Source organism: Zalophus californianus, chromosome 17, assembly GCF_009762305.2.
Source record: "Zalophus californianus isolate mZalCal1 chromosome 17, mZalCal1.pri.v2, whole genome shotgun sequence".
Taxonomy (NCBI): Eukaryota; Metazoa; Chordata; class Mammalia; order Carnivora; family Otariidae; genus Zalophus; species Zalophus californianus.
In genome coordinates, this window is record NC_045611.1 from 43,324,729 (window position 1) to 43,336,781 (window position 12,053).

The 12,053-nt window shown below is 46.7% G+C and overlaps 2 protein-coding genes across 7 annotated transcripts in view; one reads left to right on the forward strand and one right to left on the reverse strand.

Moving 5' to 3' along the window:
* The window catches only part of LSR (lipolysis stimulated lipoprotein receptor), a 37,847-nt gene that overhangs the window by 13,958 nt on the left and 11,836 nt on the right, over window positions 1-12,053 (forward strand). For 2 of the 6 annotated variants that reach the window (XM_035725013.1, XM_035725014.1), the window contains exon 4: window positions 11,230-11,574. In XM_035725013.1, the coding sequence (XP_035580906.1) occupies window positions 11,230-11,574 (345 nt within the window). Of the gene's footprint in view, window positions 1-9,337; window positions 10,024-11,229; window positions 11,575-12,053 lie in introns of those variants that run through there. The other 4 variants (XM_027617773.2, XM_027617776.2, XM_027617774.2 and 1 more) reach the window with 4 other exon arrangements.
* On the reverse strand, window positions 50-771 carry LOC113935636 (protein FAM187B-like). Its single transcript, XM_027617941.1, has one exon. It carries the CDS (start codon window positions 764-766, stop codon window positions 50-52), a length of 717 nt encoding a protein of 238 aa, XP_027473742.1. The 5' UTR covers window positions 767-771.

The following is a 12,053-nucleotide window of genomic DNA, read 5'->3' on the forward strand; positions in this document are numbered from 1 at the left end:
AAACAAAGCCTAGGCAAGGATCAAAGGCAGGGCTGATGCCCTGGTCCAGTCACCTGTAGATGGAGGCCAAGGGGCAGGTAAGCCACATGGTGTTGGTCATTTTGCCCAACTGATAAATGTCAAAGATGAAGTATGGCTGGTTGGTTTCCTTGACATGCTCGCAGGGTACAAGGCAGGCTTCCACCTGCAGTTCAGGCCGCAGACGGCTGGAGCGTGCCTTCTCTGCTCTCAGATAGAGCCAACAGGGCATGGCTTTTTCCAGGGGCTCTTCAACGTAGCAGTAGCCCAGGCGCTTCCGCTCCCCCGGCTCCCCACAGCGGTTACAGTCCTGCCAGGGCTCCCACTGGGTGAAGATGAGTACATGGCCACCCAGACTCAGGGTCTCATTCGGCAGGGGTTTTTGGCCCAGGCCTTTGTGTGTAATATGCAGGGTGCTGACATCTTGGAAATCAATCTCATACTCTACCACAAGGGCATTGTCACTGTCCTGGCAGTGATAGAGGCCTGTCTGGGACGGCTGAGGGTTGGTCAGTTGAAGGCTGCCCCCAGGCAGTTTCTTTATGTTAGGCATTGAGGAGAGCAGGAAGGGATCTTCCCCCAGAATGGAAGAGAAGTACCAGAGTGACTTGGGATAGTCACACTGCAGGACAACATCGTTGCCCGAGACTAGGGCCTGCTGGCAGAGACTCTTATAGGCACACCTGATTAATATCTGGGCCCACAGAGTGGGGAGAGAAAGGCTAAGCAGCCAAAGGGGGGCCAACATGGTAGTCCGAGACTAAACAAGGATGCTGGGAACCGTCCTGGGCATTATGAAGTCACCCACAGAACTCAGGCATCAGCCCCAAGTGGAATGAAACCTGGGCCTGCTGTACGTTCTGGAGTACACAGAAATCACTGGCCTGTGCCATTTCTACAATCCCTGAGGAAGTACTGCAAGGTCCTCCTGTCTCGTAACTGGGGAGGACTGCTTAATTAGATAGCACCAGAGCAGATGATTGAGGTGGGCTGGGGGTGTTTTCTAAATCTTTGTTCCCTGTGGCTCATGTCTCCACTCTCCAGAGAGATGTCTCTTTTTCCATTATTAACCTTGGCTGCATCTGAGGTGGCATTGAAAGATGTGCCCTCCTTCCCGCACGAGCAGTGTTCTCAGCGTTTTCCCTGTCTTCCAAAGTTTGGGACCTGAGGATTCTTATAAGCCTCCAGCCAACTCCACGTGCAAAAAACCCACATCCACAGTTCTGTTCAAGGTGTTCCCCATCTCTCTGCCTCCCTGTCTCTCTCTCTCTCTCTCTCTGTCATGACAGAGGCACCGTATCAGGAGATATGGAGAGCCATATTCTTCATCTCTCTTTCACTGAGCCCTTTTGCCTACCTGGGAGTATCTTAAGGATTTTCTGGGAGTATTTTAATTAATTCAGAGATTTTAACAATGGTTAATAATGATTTAATTAGGGCTGCACCCTTGATTTTATCCTTGGCAGAATCTGAGTGCTAATTGGATTTTGTCTCTCAAAGGCCTTCCCAATTTTTGGCCAACTTTAGTAAATTTTCACTCCTACTCTTCTGTATTTCAACTGCTTCCCCTAAAGCTGCAAGTTCATGAAGTATATTATCTGCCTTTAAAAGTATCTCAGGCAACAGTCTCCATCCTGCTGCTTTCAAATAAATTTTCTTGTTCCCTTTGCCCCGTGTCAAAGCCAATGCCATACATTTTTATTTTTAGTTACAGCAGCACCTCACTCCTGATACTGATTTCTGTATCACTCAAGATAGGCTATTTGCTTCTATAGTAAACTTACTCCGAATCTCAATGACTTACAAAAACAAAGGTTTACTTCTCACTCAAGCTCCATGTCCCTTGTGGGTTGGCATTATAATCACTCAGGGACCCAAGATAATGGAAAGCCATCTCACACATTTCTAGTTTCATGCCAGAGGAGGAAGAAAGAGAGCTCTGTAGGATTTCGTGTCTACAATTAAATGCTCTGGCCTTAAATGACACCTGTCACTTGCTCACAAACCACTAGCCACAAACAGTTACATGGCACCACCAATCCAACAACCCAACAAAAGAAATGGAATTCTACTATGCCCAGGAAACACTTGGCAAAAGGAAATCAGTAATGATTACTGCAGTTGATGTTTACTACAAGGAGTGTTCTTTTATATCATAAAGTTGAAATCATTTCCAAAATCATCCCTATCATTCCAGATCTCCTAAGGTTTCATTGGCCAGGATTAGGTCCCGTATGCAGACCCAAACCAATCCCTGAGAGACAAGAGAATTTCCAGGATTGGCTTAACAATCAGAATGTGTTCTCTAGGACTGGGGAAGTATAACCTTCTCTGACTACAGGAGTCATCTAGGACAAACAAAATCAGGGCTTTGTATATAGGAGAGATGTGGAAGAGAATGCTTATTTGGTGAGAGTAATTCCATATTATCTAGAAGCTGAGAAGAACGCAGCGAAACTAGAGTAGTAGTCACTCATATGACCTGAGAGAGGATGTTTGGTATTTTGTGGCTTGGACAATGTTCTGTCTTGTCTTTTCAGACATGATTATAAATTGATCTCATTTTTGTCTTGGTTCACCATAGTCACAGAGAGGCTTTGTGTGATGTTGGTGTTCTGTGGAATTGTTTATGCTCAACAGCATACCATGATCTAGCTGTGAGTTCTAGGCCAGCTTCTAGTAACACCAACACTGTTATTAGTGTCAGGTCAGCTCCCAGCTATCAGAGGCTGATTTTTCTCTTTCTCACACATTTAAAGAGCTGCAATGAATCTCTTTCTGCAATGGAAGCGTGATCAAATGGCTTTCTCTTTGGGAACCTGTTTCCTCATTTTCAAAATAGGGATTTTAATGGTTCTGGCTACAAAGGGCACTTATGAAGATTTGATGAGATTTTGTAAATAAAGTGCTCAGCCAGTGTTGTTATTGGAGAATGCACAATAAGGACCTTGTTCTCTAAATATCAGGGTTTTATATTCTGGTTGCAGATTACTACTTCTGATCTTAAAAGTGCAGACCACCATTGTTTCGACCCTCACTGGCTGAAGCAGCTTCCAGGAGATTTAAAGGGACAGCCTCTGGGTTTTCTCCCTTTTGGAAGCCAGACATTTAGGGATTAGGACATTTGTAAGCAACAATACATACATAAGGTAGGGGAACTTAGAAAGTCATTGCAGAAGCCCAGGGAAAAATGCAAACTCAGAAAAGATCTGAGATGACCCTAAGCTTTCCCCTCAGGCTGATCCCCAGCATAGAGACACCCTACAACAACAACAATTGCTAGCAAGCCCTGGGGGGTGGGGGTATATGATTTCCAGAGTTACCACATTATAAGATTCAAATGTCTGTTTTCAACAAAAAAAATCATAAGGTATAAAGAAACAGAAAAGCATGGCCCATTCAAAGGAAAAAATATCCCCAAGGAAGCCCAGGTGGTAGACATACTAGACAAAGATTTAAACAACGGTCTTAAAATGTTCAAGGAGCTTGAGAAGACATGGTGAAAGACAGGAAAATGATGTATAAACAGAATGAAAATGTCACTAGAGACATAGAAAATATAAAAAAGAACCAAAAAGAAATCCCGGAGCCGAAAAATACAATTACTGAGATGAAAAATTCATTCAAGGAGTTCAGAACAGACGTGAGGAGGCAGAAGACACCATCAGTGAACTTGAAGATAGGATAACTGAAAGTACTGAGTTTAAGGATCAGAAGGAAAAAAGATTGAAGAAGAGTGAACAGAACCTAAGGGACCTATGGAGCACGATCGTGCAGACCAACATACATATTGTTAGAGTCCTAGAAGAAGAGAGAAAAGAAAGCTGCTACAAAATTACATTTGAAGAAATAACGGCCAGAGACCGCTCAAATTTCATGAAAGACATGAATCTACAAATCATAGAAGCTCACTGAACTTCAAGAGAATTAACCCCAAAAGATCCATACCAACACATACTGTAATCAGACTGGTTAAAGCCACAAAGAAGGAGACAAACTTGAAAGCAGGGAGAGAAGAAACTTGTCACATAAAGGGATCCCCAGTAAGGGTTTCAGCTGATTCCTCATCAGAAACCCTGGAGGCCTGAAGGCAACTGGTTGAAATTTTCAAAGTGCTGAAAGAAAAAAAAAAATTCAACCAGGAATTCTATAACTAGCAAAAGCATCCTTCAACAATAAGGGGAAAATTAAACATGCCCAGATAAGCAAAAGCTGAGTTTGTTGCCACTAGACCAATCCTGAAAGAAATAATGAAGGGAGCCCTCCCGATAGCAAGGAAAGGATGTTTGACAGTAACCAGAAGCCATAGGAAGAATTAAAGATCTCCAGCAGAGGTAAATACATGGACGATTATAACAGCTAGTATTATTGTATTAAGTTCCACTTTTAATTGTCTATGTGACTTATAAGAAAATCCATAAAAATAATTACTAATCTTTGCTATTGGGAAAATAGTGTATAAAGATGTAATCTGAGACACCAATAACAGAAAGGAGGTGATAGAGATGAACAGGAGCAGTTTTTATATGATACTGACATTAAGCTGGTATAAATTCAAATTGAAATGTGATAACTTCAGGGGGTTTTACGTGTAATGTAATTCCCAGGGTTACCACAAAGAAAATTGCCATAGACTACATACAATAGGAAATGAGAAGGGAATAAAAACATTTTATTATAGAAACATTAACTAAGGAGGCCTAGGTGGCTCAGTCGGTTAAGTGTCTGCCTTCCGCTCAGGTCAAAATCCCAGGGTCCTGGGATCGAGCCCCACATGGGGCTCCCTGCTCAGCGGGGAGCCTGCTTCTCCCTCTGCCTGCTGCTCCCCCTGCTTGTGCTCACTTTCTCTGTCAGATAAATAAATAAAATTTTAAAAAGAATAAAATAAAAACATTAACTAAACACAAAAGAAGGCAGTAATGGAGTAAATGAGGGGCCAAAAAAAGCTATAAGGCATACAGAAAAGAAATAGCAAAGTGGCAAAAATAAGTCCCTCCTTATCAGTAATTTCTTTAAATCAAAAGACAAGAGATTGGTAGAATAGATAAAGAAAAGTTGATCCAACTATAGGCTGTGTACAAGAGACTCACTTTAGACTCAAAGACACAAATAAGTTGAAAGTGAAAGGACAGAAACACAGTAACCAAAGAGATTTGGAACAGCTATGCTAATATCAGACAAAACAGACTTTAAATTGAAATAGGTTTCAAGAGACAAAGAAGGACAGTATTTATTAATAAAATCTTCAACACAGGAAGAAGCTATACCCAAGACATTTATACACCTAATAACAGACCCTCAAAATATGAAGCAAATGTGGATAGAATTGCACAGAGAAATATAGTTCTACAATCACAGTTGGAGACTTCAATACTCCACTTTCAATAATGGATAGAACAAACAGGTAATAAGTAAGGAAATGAAAGACTTGAACAACACAATAAATCAACTAGCCCTGACAGACATATTCAGAACACGCTACCCAACAACAAAATTTAAGTGCACATGAGACATTTTCCAGGATATACCATGTGTTAGGCCACCAACTAAATCTCAGTAGATTTAAAAAATAGATATCATACAAACTATCTTCTCTGATCACAATGGGATTAAGTAAGAAATCAATAATAATAGAAGGAAAAATAGAAAATTTACAACTGTGGAAATTAAACACTCTTAAACAATAAGTCAAAAAAATCACAAGGAAAATTAGAAAATACTTAGAGATAAATGAAAATGCAATATACCAAACTTGTAGAATGCAGCAAAAGCATTGCTCAGAGAGAAATTTATAGCTTTTAATGCCTGTATTTAAAAAAAATCTTAAATTAGTAACCTGACTTTATACCTTAAGGAACTAGAAAAAGAAGAGCAAACTAAACTCACAACTAGCAGAAGGAAGGAAATAATGAAGAGTAGACCAGAGACAAATAAAATAGAGAATAGGGAAAAAGAGAATAGCAATGAAATCATATGTTGTTGGGTTTTTTTAAATATCAACAAAACTGACAAATCTTTGGCTACACTGACAAAGAACAAAAGATAGAAGACACAAATAATGAAAATCAGAAATGAAAGTGGGGACATTTCTACTGATCCTACAGAAATAAAAAGGATTACAAGAGAAAACTAGGAGCAACTGGATGCCAAGAAATTAGGCAACCTAGGAGAAATGGACATATTCCTTGAAACATGTATTTACCTAAGCTAACTCAAAAAGAAATAGAAAATCTCACCAGACCTGTAACAAGAGATTGAAGCAGTAATTAAAAACCTCCCAGTGAAGAACAGCCAGGAACAGATGACTTCACAGATTAACCAAATATTTAAAGAAGAATTAACATCAATCCTTCTCAAATTCTTCCAAAAAACTGAAGAGGGGGGAAACCCTAACTGATTCTACGTAGCCCGCACTACCCTGATACCAAAGCCACATAAAAACATCACAAGAAAAGAAAATTACAGACCAATGTCCCTTATGAATATAGATGCAAAAATCACAACAAAATATTAGCAATGCAAATCCAACAGCATATTAAAAGACTACTCAGCATGACCAAGTGGGATTTATCCAAGAATGTAAGGGTGGTTCAACATAAGAAAACTAATCAACCTAATACATCACATTAATTGAAAGGAAAAGAGGGCGCTTGGGTGGCTCAGTCGGTTAAGCATTTGCCTTCCGCTTAGGTCATGATCTCAGGGCTTGGGATCCAGCCCCACATCGGGCTCCCTGCTTGGAGGGGAGTCTGCTTCTCCGTCTCCCTCTGCCCCTCCCGCTCCCCCCACTCGTGCTCTCTTTCTCAAATAAACAAAATCTTTTTTAAAATTTTAAAAAGAATGAAAAGAAACACAACTATCTCAGTTGATGGAGAAAAGGCATTTGACAACATCCAATATCCTTTACCCCGACAAAAACTCTCTGAAAACCAAGAATAGAGGGAAAATTCTCAACCTGATAAAGGGTATTATGGAAAATCCACAGCTAATATTACACTCAATGGTGAAAGATTGAATACTTTCCCTCTAAAGTCAGGAACAAGACAAGGGTGCCTACTTTCACTGCGGCTACTCAACAGTGTACTAGAAATCCTAGGACAGCAATCAGACAAGAAAAAGAAGTAAAAAGCATCCAAATTGGAGAGAGGTAAAGTTAATAAACTTGAGTCCCATGTAGGGCTCCTTGTGCAGCGGGAGCCTGCTTCTTCCCTCTCCCTCTGCCCCTCTCTCTGGCTTGTGCTCTCTTTCTCGGGCATGTGAACTCTCACACTCCCTCTCAAATAAAATCCTTAAAACGACAATAACCACAACCAAAAGATGGAAACAACACAAGTGTCTAACAACAGATAAATGAATATACAAAATGTGGCCTATACATACAATGAAATAATATTCAGCCATAAAACGGGAGGAAATTTTCATTGTGATATATCCTACAACGTGCATGAACCTCGAAAACATTACGCTTAGTGAATAAGCCAGTGTCCTGAGCACACTAAGAAGGTGCACACACGAGTTGTGTCCTTCCACAACGTCAGCTCTATTCGATCATAAAGCAAAGTTAAATCACAATTATAAAACAGGTGCAGGATTCCAAACTCAGTGACAATTCACCATGCAATTAAACTTGGCTTCTGACGCAGCACACAAAGCAGGACAGAAAACAAGCCTGCACAACGAACAAGGTACCAGAGGGGTGCAGGAAGTGAACAAACCAAATGCTAAGTCAGTGCGTGGGCGCGCAGCTGAGATAAGGCCTCGGTCTGGCCCAGGTCGGCTCTTGGCACTTATTGCTTCTGATGTTCAAGCCGTGAAGGGTCTCGGTTCTGTCTGGAGATCAATCCGGCAGAGCCTTCAGGGGCATTTGCCTTTTTTAAGTGGTCAGACATAGAGGGGTCAGATCTGAAGAGTCTGAGAGTTTACTGGCCAAAAAATCCTTCCCTTTTTAAAGGGATTTAATCAGTTTTGGGTCTCTGCAGACCTTCTCTGGTTCTGCTCATTATTTCTTCTGGGGTGTCAGCTGAGGTTGGTCCCGGGGCTGTCTCCCAGCTGCGGTACCTTACCTGCTCGCGTCATGGCTTGATACAGGCTCCTGCTTGACATGAGAGACTCCATTTTGCTCCCTACAGCCAGACATAACAAATGTTAGATGTTTCCATTAATATGAGGTACTCAGAAGAGGCAATTTGATAAAGTAGAAGAGAGGTCAGCAAGGGCTGTGGGGCAGGTAGGAATGGGGCGTTATTGTTGAATTGATACAGAGCTTACATTGGGGACAGGTAGGCAGCACTGTGAATGTAATTAATGCCACTGAATTGTACACTTACAAATGGCTAAAATGGTAAGTACTATGGTATATTTTACCACACATACACAAAAAATAAAGAGGTGAGGGAGGGACGTGAAAGGGTTGAAATTTTATAAGAAATGACCTTTACGTAAAGCCCTAAAGGAGATGGAAGGCCGCGTGGCCATCTGCAGGAAGGGTGTGCGAGCAGAGCGAGCAGTAGTAAGGGCAGTAGACCCGAGGTGGGAGCCTGAGAGACACATTCCAGAACGGGGCGGAGGGGCCGCCAGTGTGGCTGAAGTTGAATGAGCCAGGGGGAGAGGGGAAGGAGGGGAGGTCAGAGAGGGCTCGGGCCACTACAGTTTGGTTTCTTCTGGGAAGGGGAGCCACAGGAAGGTTTTGAGCAGATAGATGCACGTGATCCAACCTGAATTTTAACAGGATGCAGTCAAACAAAACACCCCTGGGCACTGCACCGGCCAGCCAGTGGCCAGTTCGCGACCTCTGGGGAGTCTCTCCGAGAAAGCGCCAATGCTTCCCAGGAGGCGCTTCCCCTAGCCGCCTTCGGGGGGCAGAAGAGCCGCGCTGAACGCCCCGCGTTCCGGAGCCTCGACACGCCTCGCACTAGGGCGCAGGTGGCTCAGGCCCTGGCGATCCTTAAGCGGAAACCTATCCCTACTTCCGCGCCTCCACTCGGCCCCTTTAAGAGCCAGAGTGTCCAGAGCGAGGGATGCCCGGGGGCTGAACCGCGACTGGGTCGGGGGGGGGGGGAGCGGGGGGAGGCGGGGAAGACTTCCGAAAGAGAATTCCAACTTTTCCTGGACCTGATTCCCCTCGGGCGTCCCTAAGAGGGCAGACCTTCCTTTCCAGAAACTTCAGTCGGTTCTTTAAGTCATCTAAGTGGAAGACACAAGAGGCTCGTAGTGCCCCGTGCCCCCTGGACCGGAGCCTCTCCCTGCCCAAAGCTCCTCGCTTAGACTCGTCCCTCCCCGCAGGGTGTACCTAGGCGGGTCCATCGCCAGCCGGGGAGAGGGGTGTGGGCAGAGCGGGGACAGGTGCAGGGAGGGACCCGCCCCCCTCAACAGGTGAATCACTCCAGCTGGGCCTCGGTTCCCGTGAGTTACACTCTGCTCGGCTCCGCCCGGGGAAGGAGAGGGCGGGACAGGATTCCCAGTCTGCAGGCGCCCTCCCGGCGGACTGGACACTTGGTTCCGACCCTCGGGGCCGGAGCGCACCTGGGTCAGCCCACTTCCGGGGAGGGAGGTGGAGGAGCCCCTCCCCGCCACCCACCCCCTGGCCCAGCCCTCTGTTCTCACCCAGTGTACCTGGGCCGATCCATTCCCCAGAGTGAGCAGGGGGTGGAATGGCTCGGAGAGCCAGAGTGGGTCAGGCAAGTTTCTCCCCGAAAGCTGGAAGCGTGCTCCTCATCCACGTTATTTCCGCTCATTAAAGTCCTGGAACAGGGCAGGGTGGGCTTGGAATAGGGACAAGGAACGGAAGCGGGAAGGGGAGGAGCACGCACCCCTCCCCGCCTTGGTGCGCGCCGCGCCCCCTACCCTCTCGGTACCAAGTAGGGGACGCGCGGGCCGGACGCGCCCAGACGGCCGCGATGGCGCCAATGGCCCGCGGGCTCCCCTGGGGCATGGGCCCCTACCCGGCCTTTCGAGGCTGGGGCGCGGCCGTCTTCGTGTGGCTCTTTCTCAGAACCTTGTGCACAGGTACGGAGAGCGGGGCCTCTGGTGCGGCGGAACCGCGGGAGGGCACTATAGAAGGGGCATGGATGGAGTTCTACACCGCCGAACAGGCTGGAGAGCTGGGGGAGGGGAAGAGCCGAGACTAGGATCTCCTGATCCCCAGGGTCTCGGGAAATCCCTTGGGTGCCAGAGTGAGAGGAAGTCCCCATTGGAGTCAGGGAGCGCTCCCCCGCCCATGTTCAGAGATAGCAGGAAGTGAAACTCCCCGAACCGCGAGCCCTGGAGCGGCAAGGAGAATGAGACCCTTTGTGGTGTCGGGGTGAAGGACCACCCGATCACTGGGAAAGGCCGGGATGGGGACTTGGGCGCACCCCAAGATTTCTAAGTTTTGGGGTAACGGGGAGCGGGCACTCGAGGGACAGGATCAGACGCTTCCTGGAGAAAGAATTCAAGAAACCGTGCCCAGGCCTCGGGTGGGTGTCGGACTGGGGACTCCCCAGCCCCCAGTCCCACCCATGTCCCGAAGTATCTGCTTAAGAGTCTGGTGGGATGGACGTATGGACTTGGTATGAAATCATCTTCTGCTGGCAAGCTTTCACCTGGATCAGGTGTTTTTTGGGTGGAGGTGTGGAGAGGACTTTCTCTCTCTCCAAGCACTTTTGGTGTATTCCTTTGAGATGGCTTTGGGTAGGGTGAGGTGGGACGCTGATGGAGACATAGTGGGGGCTTTACCTACTCCATAGCAAAATAGCTCAGTGAAAGAACTCCAAAATTCCGTGCCCCCCCCCCACCCCATCCACAAAGCCCCGTGTTACTTGGCACCTGTAGTGGTTGTTTTTGCGGTAGGGTCTTGAGTGTGGTGGCTTTATGGTGGTCATTTGCGCTTTCCTGTATGGGCCACAGAGAGAGGTCCTTTCCCTGAGAGAATGGCTAAGGGAAGAGGGAGCTGGGTTCAGAGGCCACACCCTGGAAAGAGGGATGGATGGGGATGTTCCAAGAAATCTGGCTGTGTGACCTTGTACTTGTCACTTTGGCCCCATGGGTCTAGAAAATGGGCACGATTATCGGAGCTTACCTCTCCGGTCCCGGGATTAAGAAACAATGTGTGCTAGGCACTCTGCAAAGCCATAACACTTGTAAATGTCAAGCGGGTGACAAGTGATGTTGCTCATTCCTGCAGCAGTACTTCCCCGAGTTCGCTCTCTCTGCTAACTCTCCTCTCGCCCTCAGCCCCAGTCAGCGCCATCCAGGTGACAGTGTCAGACCCCTACCACGTGGTGATCCTATTCCAGCCCGTGACCCTGCCCTGCACCTACCAATTGACCACGACCCCTACGGCACCCATCGTCATCTGGAAGTACAAGTCTTTCTGCCGGGACCGCATCGCCGATGCCTTCTCCCCGACCAGTGCCGACAACCAGCTCAATGCCCAGCTAGCAGTGGGTAACCCAGGCTACAACCCTTATGTGGAGTGCCAGGACAGTATGCGCACTGTCAGGGTTGTGGCCACCAAGCAGGGCAACGCTGTGACCCTGGGAGACTACTACCAGGGCCGAAGGATCACCATCACAGGAAGTATGTTGGGCGGGGCAGGGGGGCGGGGCAGGGCTTGCTGGGGTGGTGATGCCGGCTCCCTGTGCCCAGCCTGGTGTCCCCACCTGGCAGCCCTTGAGCACCAGTGCCTGAAATCGATCCTCCCATCCGTCCATCCGTTCATCCATCTATGCTTTATTTAACAACAAAGATTAATTGAGCACCTAAGATACGCAGGCGCTATTTGAAGCTGGAAATAGAGCAGTAAACACATTCATCAAATCTCTTCCTTCCTGGAGCTTGCATTCCAGGGAGGGAGGTGAACAAGATAACACATGCTGGCAAGTGCTTGGAACATAAAATTGGGTAATGAAGAGGAGCAGGGGTTCTTTTTTTTTTTTTTTTTTAAGATTTTATTTATTTGACAGAGAGGCAGTGAGAGAGGGAACACAAGCGGGGGGAGTGGGAGAGGGAGAAGCAGGCCTCCCGCCGAGGAGCAGGGAGCCCAATGCGGGGACCCC